Source organism: Homarus americanus, unplaced genomic scaffold, assembly GCF_018991925.1.
Source record: "Homarus americanus isolate GMGI-L3 unplaced genomic scaffold, GMGI_Hamer_2.0 scaffold48220, whole genome shotgun sequence".
In the NCBI taxonomy this organism is placed as follows: Eukaryota; Metazoa; Arthropoda; class Malacostraca; order Decapoda; family Nephropidae; genus Homarus; species Homarus americanus.
In genome coordinates, this window is record NW_024755060.1 from 2,128,255 (window position 1) to 2,149,756 (window position 21,502).

The 21,502-nt window shown below is 37.2% G+C and overlaps 1 protein-coding gene across 14 annotated transcripts in view; it reads right to left on the reverse strand.

Moving 5' to 3' along the window:
• The window catches only part of LOC121856415 (protein unc-80 homolog), a 104,959-nt gene that overhangs the window by 11,209 nt on the left and 72,248 nt on the right, over positions 1–21,502 (reverse strand). For 10 of the 14 annotated variants that reach the window (XM_042352005.1, XM_042352011.1, XM_042352003.1 and 7 more), the window contains 24 exons: positions 20,965–21,154; positions 20,438–20,613; positions 20,048–20,185; positions 19,551–19,661; positions 19,052–19,213; positions 18,613–18,724; positions 18,116–18,309; positions 17,852–17,962; positions 17,377–17,606; positions 16,661–16,856; positions 16,170–16,270; positions 15,686–15,803; positions 15,288–15,430; positions 14,737–14,914; positions 14,394–14,546; positions 14,003–14,206; positions 13,623–13,739; positions 13,168–13,296; positions 12,924–12,944; positions 9,173–9,296; positions 8,692–8,907; positions 8,222–8,406; positions 7,734–7,902; positions 7,091–7,231 (listed from right to left, as the gene is read on the reverse strand). In XM_042352005.1, coding sequence (XP_042207939.1) covers positions 7,091–7,231; positions 7,734–7,902; positions 8,222–8,406; positions 8,692–8,907; positions 9,173–9,296; positions 12,924–12,944; positions 13,168–13,296; positions 13,623–13,739; positions 14,003–14,206; positions 14,394–14,546; positions 14,737–14,914; positions 15,288–15,430; positions 15,686–15,803; positions 16,170–16,270; positions 16,661–16,856; positions 17,377–17,606; positions 17,852–17,962; positions 18,116–18,309; positions 18,613–18,724; positions 19,052–19,213; positions 19,551–19,661; positions 20,048–20,185; positions 20,438–20,613; positions 20,965–21,154 — 3,619 coding nt within the window. The remainder of the gene's footprint in view (positions 1–7,090; positions 7,232–7,733; positions 7,903–8,221; positions 8,407–8,691; positions 8,908–9,172; positions 9,297–12,923; positions 12,945–13,167; positions 13,297–13,622; positions 13,740–14,002; positions 14,207–14,393; positions 14,547–14,736; positions 14,915–15,287; positions 15,431–15,685; positions 15,804–16,169; positions 16,271–16,660; positions 16,857–17,376; positions 17,607–17,851; positions 17,963–18,115; positions 18,310–18,612; positions 18,725–19,051; positions 19,214–19,550; positions 19,662–20,047; positions 20,186–20,437; positions 20,614–20,964; positions 21,155–21,502) is intronic. The other 4 variants (XM_042352014.1, XM_042352007.1, XM_042352004.1 and 1 more) reach the window with 3 other exon arrangements.

Sequence of the window (21,502 nt, forward strand, 5' to 3'; positions counted from 1 at the left end):
TGAAAGAACTAAAGTATAATCTGTCAATAATTTATGGCCAAGTTACGATGCAGTGCGTTCTTATACAAAAATATATACTAGTACTCTGTGTCAGCCAGCCATGTTACAGATCAAAATTCCTGACATGTAAAGTAATAACAACATAACATCACATCACCAGCCAAGCCAGTACACTTACAAATATACTGTACAGGTTTTTTATAATACTATTTTCTAATCTGATAATAATTCAATGTATTCAACACCTGGAAACAAGCTCTTCCTAATTAATTTAAGACCAGACTACATTAACCGATAGATCCAAATACATTAATGACAATAAATTATTCTACATTTTAGTTTTTGTATTAATTTGACAGTTACAGTATACGTAAAAATCACTATGTCCATACAGCATCTGACTGTTTCCGGAGATTATCTAGTCAAGAATACATATGTATCATACAAAAATAATTAACAGCTACATGCCATACACAGTACTATATCAGACCTACAGTACAGTATGTTCAAAATATCATCACAAACCATATTGTTCCTCCCCACAATGCCATATATAAGCTGACAGTACATGACCAAACTAGACAACATGTATCACCAACTGCACATCTTTGCTACTTAACACGGCTACAGCTTGGCTTGCTAGCTACTGTTCAATATTGTACTAATGTCTAAAATGAACGCATTAAACTATGACACAATACAGTAGTTTATAACCACATAATAACAAGGTTCAGTGAGGGATGTGGTGAGGGCTGCCTCTACTGTACCTTTGCACAGAGGCTGAGATTCCCCAGCAAACGAGGTTCTTCTGAGCGGATCGGCATCTGGGAGCGGAGGTGACTGGGAGTCGTGGGAGGGGAGGGGAGCGGGGCGGGACTCAGAGCGCACGGACAAGTCTCGGTGGAGCGCCGAGGAACAACCAGTACTGCTGCTGGACACAGAGCCTGCTCCTCACCACCATGAGAAGGGCACAGGTCAAATAGGGTGAGGGAAGGGTGGCAGCAGGGAGGCTGACCTTACGATACAAGGTCAGAGAAGGTGGGTGGATGGGTGGGAAGAAGGGTACACAAACTGACTTATGATGGTTGCAGGCTCAGAAATAGTTTGTCAAGTGCTTCTACAGGTGAGCTTCTCAACACCTTCACAGTACTGTACTATAATCTCTATGTTTCTTGATCTGAAGGGCAGGTGTTACTACACTAATTGTTGAATAAATACACAACTATTTTCTATATTTGTCATTCATTATTCAGACTTTTTTCTATGTGCAAATGTCCCTCCTGAACATGACACAATATTTATCACTTCACGATTATAACTACAGTATTGCATAAATATTTATTGTATATAATAAAAACTACAAATAAAAGCAAGATCGTACACCTATGATCCTAAATATTGTGCAGTAGCAACAACCCATTATGTCTGCAGAAGTAAGCACACACACAAATGGTACTTTAAAGCTTCAAAAACAATTAAGTGATGATTCTTGGTCATAGAATATTACATATTATAAAAGACGGTTTGATCTTGATCCCATGTTAGCCCTATCATGCACACACCGACGGCTGCAGCAATAAACATCCTTAACAAATGTGAGAGTAAATATGTCAAATTCACGGCGTATAACTTTACAAATGGCACGATGAATAAATCCCAATTTTACCCATACATTAGTTCACGCACTAAGAAACATAAACGCCTATCTTAAAATCTCTCTGATAAACAGTTTCAGTAAAGCTTGGGAGAACTGACAACAAACAGAGTATCAGATAAACAAAATGATAACTAAACTTTTTAAGTTAACAAAATAATATCTGAACAATGTGTTTTAATATGTTATTAACCACAAAGAGCAGGAGTTATTTACCCGAAAGATTAATATCCAAAACACTATTTACCGTGTAACAAGTGAGTTTTTCTCTACGTGTCTGTTTAATACTATACTAACTCATTATTATCTTATGTAAAATATAATCCCTGTCTTTGTCATCTCTGGCTGATATGTATAAAATTAAGGATGTTATGTATAGTTCGTTACCAGTGTGTTGTGTCAAATTTTGGGCCCTCTTTACTGACCATTTTGGCTCATGTACGGGGAAAATTTTGGTTCGTCTTTATGGAGAATTTAGCTCGACTTTACGGAGAATTTTGGTTCGTCTTTATGGAGAATTTTGGCTCGTCTTTACGGAAAATTTTTGGCCCTCTTTACGGATGGCGTTCTTGTTGCTGGGGTCCATAATTTACACTAGGAGATGGAAGAATTCACTTGATGTGTGGAGCTTAGTTGAAGGACTGTGTAATATACTTGTTGATGAGTAGCTGAGTGTATGTGTTGTTTATTTTGGGGGGCAGCTTATTCAATGGGGTGGGCAGCTTATTCGAGGAGGTGGGCAGCTTAGTGAATGGGGCGAGTACCTTATTTAAGGGGGTAGATGGCTTAATAGAGGGGTGGGCAAATTATTTGAGGGGTGTGGGCAGCTTACTGAAGGGAGCGGGCAGCTTACTTGAAGGGGTGAGCAGTTTAGTTGAAGGGGTGGGCTGCTTACACGAAGGGGTGGGCAGCTTACTTGAAGGGGTGGGCAGCTTACTCGAAGGGGCAGGCGGCTTACTCGAAGGGGTGGGCAGCTTACTTGAGGGGGTGGGCAGGATACTTGACAAGTCAAGAACTTTACTTATGGAGGTGACTAACTTACTGCTAGGCTGGCCATGTCACCTCAAGGGATGTGTTGCTACAGTATTATCACCAGGCTTGTGTCCACTAACAAGAACATGCACTGTAGTTCAATAGGCAAGCAACTTAGTGAAAATAATAAAGAAAATTACTCAAGTGATAATAGCTCCTATGAATGGACATGCATCTTGCTTATAAGAAAAATAAATTATCACACTGGATGATAAGTTCAAGTTTTGAGACGTTAGAATTATAATGTGGTTCAGATACAGGAAAAGGGAACTCACTTTTAGAGTATAGATAATTAATGTTTATAAAGATGAAGAAAAAATATACCCAAAAGATCATTCAATAATTATGTGACTACAGCACATATTCTAAAAATGCCCAGAGGACCAAAGAGATGTCTGTGTACTCTAAGCTGGGTGTTGCCTACACAAATTCCAGCCACTGCTTCTTGTGTACAAATAATACAAACTTTCTGCAGCTCAGTTCACAGGATGTGTATGTAAACCTTGGGTGTGTGGCCCCTGGGTTGAGTCAGTGGGTCTTGTGGAGTGTTCACAATCATTAAGAATCCTACTAACTCAACACCTTATCATAAACCAACTGCTAACTGTCACATACTGTACACTTGACTCCACCTGACAAAAAGACTTCTGTTTAATGAAATAATATTAATAATTTTTTGTCAATATGGTGATGGTATTTTCTTGTTTATTCTTAATCTTTACATAACTTTTCTGTACAGTAATTTAAAATCCTTAAACTTTTTCCCCATTTCTTACATGAAAATTTCTAACCAAGGAAGGTTTGTCATGTCTGGGGCCTTAATCTAAGTGATCAGCTCTTAATTCATATCTAGGTTAGTGTTCAAAGAATCATGGACACTCTGAACACACCAGGTCAGTACAGTGTAGCAAGTAATGGTGGTGGTCAGTAAGTTAACACCAATACTCCTACAGTTCTCCTCCCATGTACAGTAGTGTGTGCCAGTCCACTGATTCTTATTGATTTATCTCCCAACACCCAACACAAAATTTTCAACATAGATACACTATTTCTAAAGCCCCTGTAACATGCTATACAAAGCCACAATAAAATACAGCACAACCTTGATAACACACAAGTTAATAGTATCCTACATTTTGAAGTTATCATAATCAATTACTGTAAGCTAATTGTTATGAGGAAACTTAATAATAAGATTTTCAACTTTTTGATCACAGATCCTTAATCTGCATGCAAAAAACAACCTATGCTGAGATTTTGAGCAAATTTAGTTTTTTGGACCTAAGATTTGATAGTAATTATGCTAACTGTTATAAGGTCACTTTATAATCAGAATTTCCACCTTTAGACCCCGAGATATTTTAATTAATTTTACTCAAAATCTCAGTATAGGTCGTCCTCGACATACAAGTCTTCACTGTATAGCAAAAGGTCAGGCTTGGCTGTATGAGTGTAGTGAACTGGCCCATAATATAAAGAGGCCAAGAAACAGACTTGATATCTCTATTATGATTAATATAAAAAGAATCTTCTAAAGTTGCCTTTTAATAAACAGGTGTTTTAAGCTTTCTTCTGTGAGAGAAAGTGAACCGAGACATGTACCACAGTAATAAGAAACACAACTTCCTTTACCATCACCAAAAACCAACAAGTTACTTCACATTCCTCAGCAGAATCTCTGGTCTTTGCAAGTGAAGGAAATACAATCCTGAGATATAAGCAACTAACTGACCACTGAGAAACAATGTGCAAATCTCCTAACACACATCTGCTGACTGAGGATATGGATGATAAGTCACCTCATGATATATAAATTTCAATGATTAGTGGAAAACAGATAATAGCTTCCCAATAAACCCCATAGAGTGAGGCGCCATCTATGACCAAAAATGTCAATTTATGACGAAGAAAACTGGCGAGGATGTCTGGTTCGTTAGTTTTCCCGACAATTTTGTGCTTATGTCAGGCAACTGTTACAGGCCATAAAAAAAAAATTACACACCGTAATTATGAAATATGCAGAGCTTATGGAATTTGCTGCCAGCTTCAAAAAACAATTGAAATACTTGCTGTGAGTCAAACTGTTACCTAAATGTAAGTTAAACCTTCATCAAGAGAGGATTTTAGTCTATTTTGGGTATAAGTTGACTGATTGGCTGGGTGAGCTTAAGTTCTCAGCACCCTTAATAACATAAGCTAGGGCACCAACATGGTACTGCCGAGGCTGGTGCCATTTATCAAACTCTTCTCATGGTAGAAAGGAGGAGCATGAGGCCAGTACAGTAGAGTAATATGAAGCCAGCACAGCATGAAGACAATGTCACCACTGAACGGAGGGTTACAGGTGATAAAAGAATAGATTGATCATGTGAGTTCCCATTTTACGGCCGGGGGGAGATAAAGATTAAGTCCACGAAATTGTCCTTCTCATCATTAGTTGGTGTTAATACAGTAAAACCTCTATTTAATGGACTATATGGGAAGGAAAGTCCCTTATATTGAGGGTCTGTTCGATGTGAAACTCCCCAGTCTTATAGAGTATATGGAGAGAGAAGTCCTTTATATGGAGGTTTAATAGTAATGATAATATTTACAATTCTTAAGTCAACTGTCCTGATGTACACTGAAAAACCCACAGTGTGAAGTGTTTACATTATAGACCCTAAGTATTACCCGGTCTCTAGGAAAAAATACTCTCAATACCCAGCTCTCTTCAAACCTCCTCACCCATAGTCACAAACTCAGCTGTTTTGTCATAAATGTATTCCAGTATCTATAAAGAGTTCAATCTAATGTAAAGTCCCTCATCTGCAGAGTCAGGTTTGATGTAGTACAAAATACCCATTTAATTTCACATCAAAGGACAACGACAATTTATTACGAACATAATTCCTTTACTCTAATACTGTGTGCCTCTACTGCAGAGTAATTATTAAAGATATTTATTACTATTCCACAAGTACATTTCTCCCTAGACACGGTATTGTTATCTTAGTTAAATTTATTTTTTTTCCAACACTGACGATGTTGTTCGGAGAAGGTGGTGAGCTCACAAAGATCTCTCCTGATAACCCAATTAAACTCTTATATTATAATACAGCCAGTTGATACCACAGCACAGTTGACTTAGAATGTTGACACGCCCAGCGGCACACCATGAAGGTACAGCATCATCATTACAGTGAAGGACAATCTCAAGAAGGTAAATCTATAATCCCATAACAGCCATAAAGTAAACAATAAAATGAGAGGAAAGACTAAATTATCAAAGGTAATTAATTAATGACAGTATTCGTGACAATACCTGAAACATTATATCTATAAAAGCTGTTTCCCAGATGAAGCAAGGTAGCCCATGCCAAGAAAGTAAACAAATAATAAAAACACTACACTCCGAAGCCGCCGTAAAAATAATTCCACACATTTAAATCACATAAATAAATCCCCGTCACAAGTAGCAAATTACATAGTGAATATTCAAGGCCAGACTATGGAATATATCGAGAAAATACATATTAAAAAAGTTTCTGAAAATAAGAAAATGTGCGAAGAAAATATAAAAATACCAAATATCATAAACACCTTGCATGGGGAGGGGAGGTTAGGGGGATTGGGAGGAGGGGAAGGGGAGAGTAAATTAGAGATGTATAAAACAACAGCAATATGAATAATGCATTCATACTGCTCAAGCCATCCACCTGAACACAAGGATGATGAACTCTTGCCACGAGGAACTATGACACACTAAACCATCGAGGTAAAGGGCATGACCTAATAAAGACTGTGGGAGAGAAATAATAAATGAACACTTAGAACAGCCGACCACTCAACAGAAACACCTGGTTAGCCCATAATGCAAAATAATCCACCTTATGGGAACAATACAGATACTGTGCCAGATCATGACATAAGGACCTCAACTTTCATTGTCTCAACGTATTGAAATTATTCCAGATTTTTCTAAACCATAAACAAAAAAAAATAAAAAATAATACTGGTACTGTATATATATGTAAGGCCATGGGGGTAAGAGGGCTGAATCAACGTAAATCATGTCTGGAGATGAACGACCGTGTGTATCTGTAAAGCACCGTACAAAATTAATTAAATTGGTCTTAGATAATAGATGTCGACTACTTACAGAATAGTTTACATTTTTGTTTTGTTTGCTTCAATTAAGTTCTAAGTTAGTTAATTTGTCCCTCTTACCCTGAGTTTCTTATATATACTGTATACCACAATCCAATTGTCTTAAGACTCCTTGACAGATCTTCAGTTCACGTACTGGCAATTCTACCGAGGCAAAATAAATAAATAAATAAAATCATGGAGGCGGTTATTGCGTTGAGCCAAGTACTGCATCATAGGTAATACTGAGGCAACTTAAATATTCACACCACACACCTTTTGACCTAGGGGGAGGAGAGGTCAGGGGTCGTGTAGGGCATTCGGAGGGAGGGCCGGCGTAAGATAACCTGGGTCGACGAGAGACGTGAGACACTTCACTCTGGATCTCTAGTGCAGACGGGCGGACGTCGTGCTCTCCTGAGGTATAAAAATGAATGAATAAAACTTCTTTATGTATATATACTGGGCTGTGCTTTGAAGATGATATTATATGTATATGGAAGTATGACATAAGATAAATAAAGAGAGGAAATAAAAACAGTAAAATATGAAAATTGATGACAATATACACACACAGTTGGGTAACTACCAAGTAATAAAATGCAGATCACACTCACAAAACTGTACGACATTAAGTTCTACACAAGCCGAGTATTCCCCGAAGGGCCGATATGTTTTAATTTACTCCAATCACGCTGAAGTTGCCTAAAAAACATTCACATTTTGTCTGGACAAGTTTAAAATGTTATTATCTTGTTAACTCATCTCCTGAATATTGTACAGTACTCATATTAACTACACATATCAACCTTCTGCTTCACCTAACCTTTCCACCCCACACTACCGGTCCCATAACATGATGATGTGGGTGAGCTGATGACAGGTCCCTAGCATACATGAGGGGAGAGGTTAGTCATACCTGATACTTTAGCAGTGATGACTTCCTCCATCAGCTGCTTGACCTGGTGAGCGAGGTCAAGTAGGAGTGACCCTCTACATCGTGGAGGTGGCAGTGACCAGCCGTGAACACGATCGTGTATGATCAGTTGATAATGTTCGCTGCCTTCATCTGTACACTTACGAAGAAGCTGTAAAAAATAAAAGCAGAAAATGTAATCACAATGGCTGTCTTGTTATCAACGTACATTAAAATATTATACAATAAATCACTACTAACAATAAATAACAAAATGATGTCTATTCCACCATGAAACATCCATTTACAGCAAATATATATTGTGAAAAATGGCCATACCAAGTTGAAAACACCGCTTCTCGTCTGATCAACAAAGCCGAAGGAAGTTGGGTCTGGTTAGTACTTGGATGGAAATAAACATCTGAGACTCAGTTGGCCATCCTTTATCAAATTATCTAAACAATAATTTAATTCTTATCATCATCAAGTACCTTTAAAAGTATGAATGGTCGCATCTGGATGAAGAGAGGCGTGCGGAAAGATACAACAAAGTCTAAGAAGTCCCAGAGAGCCAATCCCCCTTCACCGCGTGTGTCCATGTCCCGCAGACAGTGTAGGACGCGGTGCCAGTCTTGGGACAGCTGCTTCTCAAAACACACCATCATCACCTTCAGTCCTGTTAAGTAAATAATGTATCATAGTTGGTGCCACGTTAGCCAAGAAAAGTGACGAGGAAATATAAAAACAAATACTGAAGTGGTGTTCACGAGAGGCCTGGAGACATAATGGAAGGAGGGAAGGGCATAGTGTGCAAGGTGAGAGATAAAAAGAGGCAAAAAGGAGAGGGAGGAGGAGGGAAAGGGAAGGAAGGGGGGATAGAGAGGGGGAGGAAAGGGGAAGATAGGAGGAAGAGAGCAATGTACTGTACAATATTAAATTATACAAGATGTATTTCACTCACCAAGGAAAGCAATACGTAGAATGGTCGGTTTGACTTTAGGATAAGCGCGAGGATCAAGCTGCTGGTGAGACCACGACTGGGAACGAGGGTCAGAGCCCGGGACGACCTTAGCCTGAGGACCGTGTAGAGGTACGATCTTTGCCAGCGGTGGATTCATGGCGTGGAGAACGACCGTAAGAGCAAAACTAATGTCTGCTTGTCGCATTTTGGGAGCATCTGGATAAACAATGAAAGGATCCTTTGATAACAGTTTTGTACTTAGAACACTTTAATTTAGTCATGATCAGTAACAATATTTTTCAATTGGAATTCCTCAAAGTGAATTAACTATCAGTACCTGTATGTACTATACTATTTACTAGTTGACTATAGGAACATCATTTTTATTATTTGGGTAATGCCAGACAATTTTATTCAGCTCAGAGGAGAACCCATACACGAGGGATAATACTCCCCACAGAAGAAAGTCGCAGTTACAAACCTTTACGTCCACAGCCAACACGGAGACACAGAGGAAGGAGGAGGTTCATGATCATGTTCTCAGTCTTGTCGGGCGTTGGGAAGAGAGACGACCCACCACAGATTTGTTCCAGAGAATAAGTCACCTGTGTCATCAAGTATATGTCAATAATCCCAACATTCATGATTACCACACATGAGTTAATAACAATGATAAGTATAATTACCTGTCATAATGCACATGATTAATGATTGATTTTTAAGAGACCGAACATAAAACAGAGAGCCTGAACAAAGATTAATAATAATTATTAAAGTTTACAACAGAAAAGCCAAACAAAGTGACCAACTCATGGACTGTCTTTCATGTGGCAACACAACTGATGGTTATACACAGACACACTAATACATCATACAGTACAGTAAAGTATACCAGAAAATGTATTCACTTCTATTCACTTTATTTTATAAATAATATATTCACATGAATGAATAAACATATGACCATACTGCATATATGTACAATCACAAGCACATGCACACACACATACATACATACATACATACATGCACATGCTGACTTACATACACTCACAAACAAAAACACACATACACACTCATTCACTTTATATGATGAGTATCCTATCATTCAGAAAACCTTAAGGGCACACAAATATAACACTTCTTATCAATGTTATTTGTAACATCTTGTCAACCATGAATGACAAAAATGTCAAAATAAAATCCAATCATTTAAAGAGAGACTCAGTACAGTAAACCATCCACCCAGATAATACCCAACACCTTGGGTTCCTTACAAAGCTGCACAGATATTGATGGGTAAACACTGATAACAAAATATATATCCTGGACTGCACTACTTAAGAAAATGTTGGGGAAAGATATAGATATATTTAATTAATGATCTACAAAGGTTTATTAAATTCTTATGTAAAGAAGGTTTAAGTGAGATCCAAGTATGATTAATGGGCTTTAAAAATACAGTAAATAAGAGGATATAAGGTGCTATGATTGTTAGTACAGTGGTGAGGCTCTCATATTGTGCCAAGGGGTGAGAGTTATGGCCAAAGTTAATGTTGGTCACTTGTACACCTATAAGATATAAAGAAAGATTTCAAGGTTCCAGGCCATCTTTTGCTTCAAAGTGGAAGAAACAAACAAATATATGAGCTCCTGTGGTTATATGATATACAACACAATAGGATCATACTGTATATATATATATATATATATATATATATATATATATATATATATATATATATTGAAACATGCATTATGCTCTGCTAAACTGCATAAATATATATATGTATATATAAGGGACTATCATGCAAGACAATATTTCTTTATATCTAGATTTTAATGATATTTAATATGAGTAAGAAAATTCCAAGAGAGTAGATGTAGTATAATCAAGTGAGCTAAAATGGTGCATGTAATAAGCCAATAGTATTAACCAGTGTGGGAAGGACATCCTACAAGATAGCTCCAATAGATTTCAGTACATACTCAGTTCATTGTTTTGTCCAGAAAGAAACCTCTAAATCTAAATAGTTCTGTAGAGGTCTCCTGCTGTTAATCTACTGGAGAGTGCTAAGCATCTTCATCTTTTTCTATTTTGTAAAATCTACATAAGCAATTTTATCCAAAACTTTTAGTTTATTAATTGGGTGAATTATAAAATTTAGTAGTTAATGAATATAATAGTACGTCTCTTTACTGGACACTATATCACATAGAATGGTCTGTACTGTATCAGCAAACACTACTTAAGAGGAACATTCACCCCTCTGCAAGCATAACATTTGAACAGTTTGTATTAAACCAAGTTAATGTTTGAAACACTATAGACTGTACACTGAAGTAATATACAGTACAACAAAATAAGTCTATCCTGTAATTAATGCACCAAAATATAGTCAGTATTATCCCCGAGTTCATTCAATCATGATAATATTAGAAGATGATCCCTAGACCAGTCTGGAGGTGTACAGTAGTGTCCAGTAATTCAACATAATACTGTAGTGTAGCTCTTCACACATTTAGCAGTACAGTACTTGAGAAATTGAGGCAATCTTTTCTGTAGAAATTTGTAACTCTGGCAGATACTGTATACCAAAATGAAGAGAATCCTCAATGAGCAATAAAGCAGAGAGAAATACAATGGAAAGAGAGTTAAAGAAACATCAAAAGTTTTAATTCATAACTGAATGATATGAAGTAAAACAATGCCAGGATTATGACTTGAAGTTCATATCTCAATACAATGAATACAATATTATTTCAAAACCACAAGCAAAATTATTATTATCTAGAAAATCAATTAAGTGCCAACTATTTTCTGTGTTTGTAAGTAAAAGACAAATGTATCTACTAGTAAGTTGATCTGGTTATTGACAAAATACAAACATTTACACCCAATAATATTATTACAAGGATAAATTTTACTCAATCTTTATTAGTTAAAATATCTTGTGAGATACATAGGCTTGTCATGAGGTGTTTGGGGAACTTTAACGTTTCTTTATAATAAATTGCAAAAAGCCAGAACATGTAAAGGAGTGCATTTATGACAGGAACAAGACATGATCATCACAGGTCAAGAAAACTACCTTAATTACTTACAGGAAATGGCATAAATAGAAGATTGTAGAACTAATTAATAAGTTTTCTTTGGATGAAAATTTCTTTTGAAGAATTTTTACAAACTACTTTCTACAACTACACTGCAAATGAGGAAATATTTATTTACTTTGCTGTAGGAATTATTGTCTATGAGGGGTGTGTGTGTGTGTGTCATAAAACAGAATATGGAAGGTTAATGTCATAATGTTCTTTCCTTAAGTACAATATCCACTCTGGGTCATTGAAGATATAAGACTTATAATACCTCGGCTATATTCCGGGCTCCACTCTACCCATTCACCAGTGATCACTCATGATATCATTAATACTCCAGAATAAATATACTGTACATACTGTGTAGTAAGACCCTCATGACTCGGCATCTGATAAGTTGGAATTTGCAACAACTTGGCATGTCAACGGATGACCATTACTTTTTTGAGTAGTCAGCAAATTGGTGCTAAGTCGGCAGGAGCTGAGTCCCACTTGGCAAGCCAGCCCACACTTGGCATCCCGTGAACATCAGTTTAAGCACACTTCTCATCACAGGTAGACCTCCAGGTAACCTACACAGGTATCATTTCAACCTTTCTGTGGATTTACTAAATGTATCTCCCTCCACAACACCTTCTAAGGAGGACTCTAACAAGACGAGAGAAAAACAGTTGAAAACATCACCAAGGAAAATGATACCGAGATCCAGAACAATATACTGTACTGTGAAGTGTGGCTCACAATACAGTACAGTACATTCCCTCAGCCTCTTACAGGGTCATCAAGAAAGTGCCCTGGTGTCGGTCAAGTCCCTAATACAACTATAAGTCAGCAAATTCGATGACTCGGCAAGGCCTCGGCCCCGTGTGTGCCGAGTTATGGGGTTTTACTGTACGTGAGTTTAGTTTGTAGAAGCAACTGACAACTGTATGTGTATTTGAATGTGTCTTCCTTATCTAGTGTCATTTAACCTTCCACATTCTATTTTCAGGCAGAGGAACAGTGCACAAGAAACCCATTGGGAACTGCGTCAGAGTTTCTACCGATGAACTCTGAGGGGAAATGCAGAGATTTATAAGTAGGAACAAAAAGAACTATAAAAAATCCTCTCCTTAGCTAATTCTTTAGCTCACCCCAGTTACATCGCTGAACATCTGCAAAAGAACGTCAGTGTTACAGAGGAAAAAACACGCAAATGGTAAAAAAAACAAAGAATTATCTACACGGAGGGAAAAGCAACTCAACCACACGTGAATATGAACAATACGAATTATAATAAAATCATCACATAAAAAGCATTACCGGTATTTCATATTTTATACCACAATAAAATAAAATAATAAAAAAGAAAATTAACACAGTGAGGTAAGAACTCACCCCAAGAGCCAAGATCTGCATGGCAATGATCTTGACCACCATGGAGCAGAAGCGAGGAGGAGGAGAGTGAGTCCAGGCAGCAACACAGTGACCCTCCAAGTCTCCTACACGTTCCCCTAGTATCAGTGACTGTTGGGGGAAGGCAACACTACACTAGAGCCCTTATAACAGTACCTTGTTATCCATCACCAACAGTTTATTGTTAGTGATTATGTCAAAAACTTACAACAGCTCTTTATCATCAAGTGGATATTAGTTCATCAGATCTTTATTTTTCCTTCTTTTTTCTTTCTATAATTTTATATAGATTTGGTTCATAAACACAACAGAAAAAGAATAATTTCTCTGTAAATATCAAATACAGTAATTACAAACAAGGGGACACAACAATATGGTCTTGCAGTTGAAATAATTAAAAGCTATTTATCATTTAATGGCAGGTGTAGTGATCTCACCTGACACACATGGACGACCATCTTGAGGTGAGGCAGATGAGCAATGTATGGGTACTTGGACAGTGTTGTATAGACGCCTTTCAACAGGTTCGCTGCAGCACCCCAATCTGTCAAACGCTGTAAACACAATTTGACGTTAATGCTCTGTAGTCCATCAATACAAAGGTTAGCAGTAACAGTATTTGCCACAATACAGTGAGCGGTGATATTTGTATTGTAGTGAGGGTTTACTGTATTGTAGTGAGGGTTTACTGTATTCTATAAGCTCCCAAGTTGCAGGAAGATATGATGAATATAGATCCTGTATACTTTCTCACTCTTTACAGTATGATCTTATCTATATTAATCTCCAGTCATATTAAAATCGCTAGGAAACGTACCCTTATTGAATTTTTCTTGGCGATCTTATTGAACATTTTATCAAGTCTTCTGAGAATGTTAACGAGAGCTGGTCTGAGGTCTTCGTGGGACCAGTCAGGGTGTGGGAGGATCTCGTTCATGTAGCGCTGGAGTCCTCGGCAGCCCATGGTAGCCGGGTCATATGGTGCCACCTTCAGGAGGCTGTGAGCTACTTCTGCTAGACGCTAAGAAGATAAATTCATCTCAATAGAACCGATTAATTTCATGAGAGAGTTTTGGACTAACCAATTAAATCTTATCTTATGTTTTCTACTTTTTAACCAGTTTAAAATCAAATACTTTACCATAAACAAAATCTTCTACTTTATAAAAAATTAAATCAATAAAAATATATATATATATGATCCTTACTAGATGGCATTTAGTATCAAGAAGGTCAGCGTGTTTGTTGTCTTGTCCGGCTTTCTTGTTTATCTCTGCCAGCCTCAGTGAGCACGTTGTGAGGAACTCGGCAACCACGTGCAGCAGGGTATCGCGGGGCTGACGGAAGTCGTGTCGCAGTGCCTGTTGACGACGATATTTATTCATACGTCTTCCATGACACTGCAGTATTGTGTCAGTCAAGGAGTCTTACAGCATCCCTCTAGAAATATTACCCCTGGAGCCTAAATATTACTCTAATAAGCTTGGGAATCTTTATAAATATATTACCTCAGAATCCTCCATATCTCTCTCATAAGCTAGGAGACATTACCTCAGAATCCTCCATATCTCTCTCATAAGCTTGGTATCTCTTGGAGTCACTCATGTATTTGGAGTGCGAGTCGTCATCAACTTCTATGGCAGGATTGTAGGCCTTGGAGGTCTTGGAGTAAGTGGCTCGACTTGATCCCTTGCCTTCACCGGCCGACTTCTGGGGACCTGTGTAGTTCCTGTCAACGGTGGATGAGAGAATCTATGTTATTCCCTTGATGAGAGAGGGAGCTCACATTAGAGACACTTACAGAAGCAAGGATAAACGCTAAAAATTTAAGCAAAAGGGCAAATAATAATAATAATAATAATAATAATAATAATAATAATAATAATAATAATAATAATAATAATAATAATAATAATAATAATAATAATAATAATAATAATAAAAATAATAATAATAATAATAATAATAATAATAATAATAATAATAATAATAATAATAATAATAATAATAATAATAATAATAATAATAAACATAATTATACAAGTGAGTCATTATTAGTGAGGCGACCTTAAAGTGAACATAACAGCTGCCACATAACATACTTGGCCAGTGGCTCACAGTTGGAGACGAGAGTCTTCATCGCTACAGCTATGTGGTGGATGGTCTCTTTCTCTTGACGTAAATCACGTCCAGCGGTGGCCTGGAGATGCCGCAGCACTAATCCCAAGATGGCTTCCAATATTATCTGTTGATGGGTTTATAATACATAAATATAGAACTGAAATCAGGTTCAGGTAATTATCCAAATATTTACCTTTCTACTTTGTTTGTGTTTCAATACAGAACTGTTATGTATTTAGTTATACAGTACCAGTGTGTATTTAGTAAATGTAGATAATTCATAAAACAATAAAACAAGTTATGAACATTATCACAAAGACTGCATTAGTTGTTGATTCACTTAAGCTGTAGAGTAATTAAACATGGAGTTGTTTCTAACCAGCATCTGATGACCTCTCTTGGAGTCAGCAGAGTAAGCCACCACCGTCACACACATGTCCACTGCCTCCAGGAGGGATACCGAGTCAGTTTCTTCATGGTAGCAGAAGTCCAGTGCTCTGTTGGTGACCCAGTACATGTTAGTTAACTTATACACCAGAGAGAATAAGCCTTTAAAATTAGTTAGGGAAGGATAACAGCTCTTAACTAGTAGCAGAGTTGGGATAAATGTCTCCCCTTCTTACCATTAACCAATTTTCTTTAGTTTATGATCCTACAGTATACATATAAAGATATTAATTGGGGACACAAGATCATTTTACACCTCACAATATGTCTATGACCAGATAAGAGTACGGTATTATTGACTGAGGTAAAATCAAAGTAGAATTAGAGTCAGTAAATACACTCAATATTATGCTAAGGGTCAGCAGCAAAACCACAGAAAGAAAGAAAGAGAGAAACATGTAACAGCTGGCCCTGACCTGAGAGGCTTGTCAACAGTAACAAGGTCGAGGATGTGAAGAGGGTCCTCGTGGTGACACTCCAGGGACAACAATACATCAAACAGACGTCGTGGCTGAATCTGGAAAACAATTCTCATTCACTCTTCACATCACCGACATATTATGATGATTAAAGAATGATTTTATGAGAGATTCAAAGATTCTGTGACCAGTTAAACTATAAACCCAATGACTCACTGGCCATTCCAGTCAGTCATTACATCAGTGGACACCTTTCTTGGCTCTGAACATAAGAGGAACTCAGTGTGCTTATAGGATCTCTCACTGTTCTATGGTATATCATGTATTACACACAACAATGGCCTGTACAGCCTTAAATCTGTCTCGTTAGAAAATGATACAAATTAATAACAAATAACTCATTAAATAGACTGATATAATGTAATTAATCCCTAGAGTCATTTAGTTTTACAGTACGAAGTGTTCCCGTTAATAATTTAAGTTCTTACCTTATTGGCATCACCATAAATGGCCATGTCATCCATATCCAGGATTAAGGCAACAGATCCCAGCATCTGTAGGATGAAGGGTTTACGGTGCATAATGTACAGCTGCTTCACTATGAACTCCACCACGCTCACCACCATCTTGTTGCTCTGGTAGTTGCTGTATACTCGCAAGATGGTTGGCATGATGTGTAGATACCTGCAACATACCATGAAACAAAATCTTTACACTTTAGCAGGATATTTACAACTACAGGTAGAAGCACATCTTTTGTATTTTTATCACTAATTCAAGAATGACTTGTGTCATCTTATTTACTGTACTTAAACATCATTATCCTGTCCTCAACCTCAAATCTCAGCATTCATTCCTGTGACCATGCTTGAAGCTCTGGGAGACCATTCACAAAGCCTCTAAAATCTGTTAAATCTTCCATATTCCTGAGTAACTTGGCATCATTGGCAACTTGATTTCTTCTTCATAATAAACTCAGTGAAAATCCTGTTGTATATAAATTTTCCTAATAATAAATTAACCTTATTTAATATTCTTTGTTCTCACTGTCATATATTTTTTTAACTCGAGCAAATATTTCTCTTGGGTACAGAGTGGTTGATGTCACGAGGAACATACTCTCCCTCACACACTGTCAAGCATTCATCATTCAACCAATATAACACAATAGTCTTAGTCTTATCTATGTTTATCTTGTACGAACCCATTAGTAGAAAAAAGGTTCTTGAAGTGGTGAGCAGCATTGATGTAAGAGGCCATACAGAGCCTCAACATGGAGGAGTCTTCACAGTGGAGGAGAAGAGCTCCATTGATCACATTGAGGAAGAGATGAAGGTCAGTAGTGTAGGTCAGGTTGCCAGCCATACCTTCAAACATCCGGTTAACCAGTTGTACCCACATGTACTTATGGAGTTGATCTAGTCCTCGCACTTCCTGTAAGTAGACATCATGTAATACTGTATGAATAATGGGTTAATCTCTTTCACTTCTTCTTTCTAAATTATTTTATGTATTCTCTGCACCTGTTTTACCCCACCTATGCCCCTAAGCACAGTACAATATATCAAGTCAAATGATACTAATTGTCACTGTCTTATACATAATTCCAAAATAAAAAAAAAGTTAACATCGGTGCAATGTTTAACCAAGACAGTAACTAGTAGGGCATTTGTACAAACCTTTCCCATAGCACCTCCCTTGTACAGGTTGAAGTCTGCCTCCAGAGCTTTACGTGGGAAGGAGGGTAATTTAGTCAACTCCTCGTGTAAGAAGAACACTCGCTGTGCCACCTGGAGGGAGAGAAATAGTCAATGAATAAATGTGATAATTGATGTAAAACTATATTATTAACTATCTAATAAAGGATAAGATGAAATAGGAATACTGTCCATTTCATATTTTCTCTCATTTCCTATTCTAGTGTCATCGTTTCATCACCTTACCTGATCAGGTCGCTTCAGGATAGACCAAGCCATGAGAACTTTGCCGATCTCTAGTAACTTCAGGGTGAATGCCTGTCTCTGTAAGGCATCGTAGGCAGCATCTGGTTCCATGTGAATCATCAGCAGTTGTGGGTACTGAGCTCTCTTGAAGAAGTAGAAGTCACGGACGTAGGACTGCAAGTTGTGAATCTGATCTGTAGGGAAAAAAATTATGTTAGACTTTTTTCCTTAAACTGAAATTAATCTTTTAATTACAAAATATATACATCTGATCAGTAAAAAATTCAGTCTTTACTGTAATTCAAATATTTATAAGATCAAAGTCAAAGGAAATCTTGCCTAAAAATCAGTTTTCATTTGGCTTATGGTCAACTGATGGTACAAGAGAGGTGCTTATATATGATAATAAAAACAACACAACACTAAATAAAAATAATTCCTTTATCACAACACAACACTACAACATTCTCTTCATCTCTCAATAAGTCACAACTCACTAGTCTTGTGGTCCACCAGGAAGTAGTACTTTTGGTCGTTCTCCAGAATACCAAAGAAATCAAGACTCTCCTGCAGGATCTGGCAAAACTGGGTGTCCTCCTGGATGGGGAACTGTAACAAAGAGAGCAATTATAACTCTGTTGTAGTTTAATCTGTTGTGGTGTAAGTTAATCTGTTGTGGTGTAGTTTAATCTGTTGAGGTGTAATTTAATCTGTTGTGGTGTAATTTAATCTGTTGTGGTGTAATTTAATCTGTTGTGGTGTAGTTTAATCTGTTCAACAAATAGTTATAGTTAGGGCATGAGAACACACTCCTCTCTACCCTCGCCTTCATATTAGCCATTACAACTGAAGAAAATTTGGACAAAGCTACAGGAGATAGGGAACCAAATACTACTTAAGTGGATCAAATTACAGGTCCTTTATGTAAAGACTTACTTGAGAAGGAATGCCACCACCATCAATACCTCCCGGGCCGTGTACGATTATCTTCTTGGCCGAGGGAACATTTGCCGTGACTAAGAGGGCCGAGTCGCACTGCTCCTTCCGGAAAATCTGCTTAATGTCTTTAAAGAGTATCCCCTGGATGCTGGGAACAACCTGAAAATGAGAGACATGTATATAACACTTGTGGATGACACTATGGTCGTGGCCTTAAATTGTGCAAATAATAACCATGATATAAAAGATTAAGTTTGCTTATATTTCTTCATCTTATTCCTGTAAATAATTTAAGACTTAGTAGGTGAGATGACTACTTCATTGTAAACATATATATATACAGTATGTCTGGTTATATATCCAAAGACAATAATAATCAGTTCAGAATTCAAGTATTTAGTGACACAAAAACTTTCGATGCTACAGATCAAATGAGAGTAAACATGCATAAAAATAATACCAAACAGAAATCTAAGACAAAATCCCGACTACTCACTGTCCAGAGTATAGATAAAGCCGAGGCAATGTGGTCCTGTGACGCCTCCTGTGGACTCCTTACATAAAACATCACATACCCGACCATGTAGTTGTAGAGGGCAAAAGCTGCCTGCATTATGACAATAAAAACCTTGATATAAATTCCATTAAGTTACTCATTACACACATACACATTATACACCTACCCTATAATATCAAGTACATTACTGTGACCATTAAAGCAACAAAGTTAATAGCTTATCACATTCATGTAATATCAAAAGAATTACTGGTAGATGTAACTTTCAATGCAGTTTACAATAAGTATCATGAATTAATAATTATATCTATCCTTCCATTAACAAAAACCCATGATGCAGGGTTGTGAGGAGCGCTTGAAACATATCTATATTCTGATTATTCCTGATCATACAAGACTAATGTACCGTAAATATATTAGTTTAAAATATTTTACTCTCTGAAAGGCTTAGGTAATATAAATTGCACGGTGGCTACCTGAGAAGGCAGCCGGGGTATGAAGCGAACCAGACGACGAAGAAGCCGAACCATAACATCCTGACGTTCCCGAGTTAGTTTCTCCAAGAAGAACCTCAGGAACAAGGCCGAGTCCTCTACCAGACATGACCAGATCACCTGAAGGAATTAAGAGACAATTATTATGAACCTCCAGTATCATCTCCATCATATACACCAAGAAGAAAATAACACATAAATTATTAAAGAAACAGAACTAATTATTATAACCCATAAGCCTCTAAAGACAACCTGAAGGACGAAGTTGGGATTTAATTAGTTTTTTCTAGATTTATCGGATTCATGAGTTTCAGGGATTAATGGAGCAGGAGTTTTGATCGTGACTGTACCTGAACACTTAGCTATACAAACCTGCTGAGCTGCTTCATACACAGCAATACCATCAAGAGTAACAGCTGGGTCATCCAAGAGGTGTATAATGGTGAGAACAGCAGAACACAGGCATGAGGGAAACAGCTGCTGGGCTACTGAGACATGGTGAGTTCCTCCTCTACCCACCTCGGCCTCCGCTTCCTCACCTGCAAAATCTCAAAGTGTATGAATCAAAACAAGGAATACTCTGTCATTAATAACTGCCTAAAACATATTGTATCATTCTAAACCAGGATTAAAACAAATAATATGTAGTTTATAAATCACCATTAAGAATATTGTCTTCTTTTGATACATATTACTCTGGAGGTCCTCACTTCTCTCTTATATGGAGAAAAAACAAATCAGCAGTGAATGTGTGTTACAGTCTCGTTCAAATACCTAGTACAGTGTCTGGAGCTCACACAGGGATCACTTTACTGGTTATCAATAAGCTGAGATAAAAGGTTTTGAAAATGATGAAAGACATTGAGGTTCTTTAGTAGTTTTTTGTGTGTAATATTTACCTTCCTCGTGATCGTCAGCAGACACGTGGTGGAGCGCTGGTTCATAGGCCGCTTGAATGGTCACGGGGACAGTAGTTAGCAGGAAGTTCTCACGTTCAATGCGACGTTTCTTTTCCTCAGCATCCAAGGCAGTGCGGAGCATCTCTGCCTGCAGCTTCCGTCTGGTCCTTGTTGCTGTCACAAATGATCTCTGCAGTGAGGAAAGAGAGAGAATAAATTAAGGTATTCATCACAGTATCTCTCCTTTGTTAAATATATAAGCAGTTTATAATAGCAATAATAATTCTACTGGTAAAAAGAATGTTTTCCAGTGAGTAAAATAAGAAGTGCAACAACTTCAGATTGAAATACAGGGTATAAGGAAATAAAAGATGTGACAATATGAAACATCAAATATGGCTCATGATTATATTGGTTCCTGTACTTCTTAATAAAAGATCAAAGCAGTACATTTATAATTGAAAAAATTCAGGCAATTAACTATTACAAAAATTAGGATTCCCCCAAATTAATAATATTACAATGGTAACTATTGGTG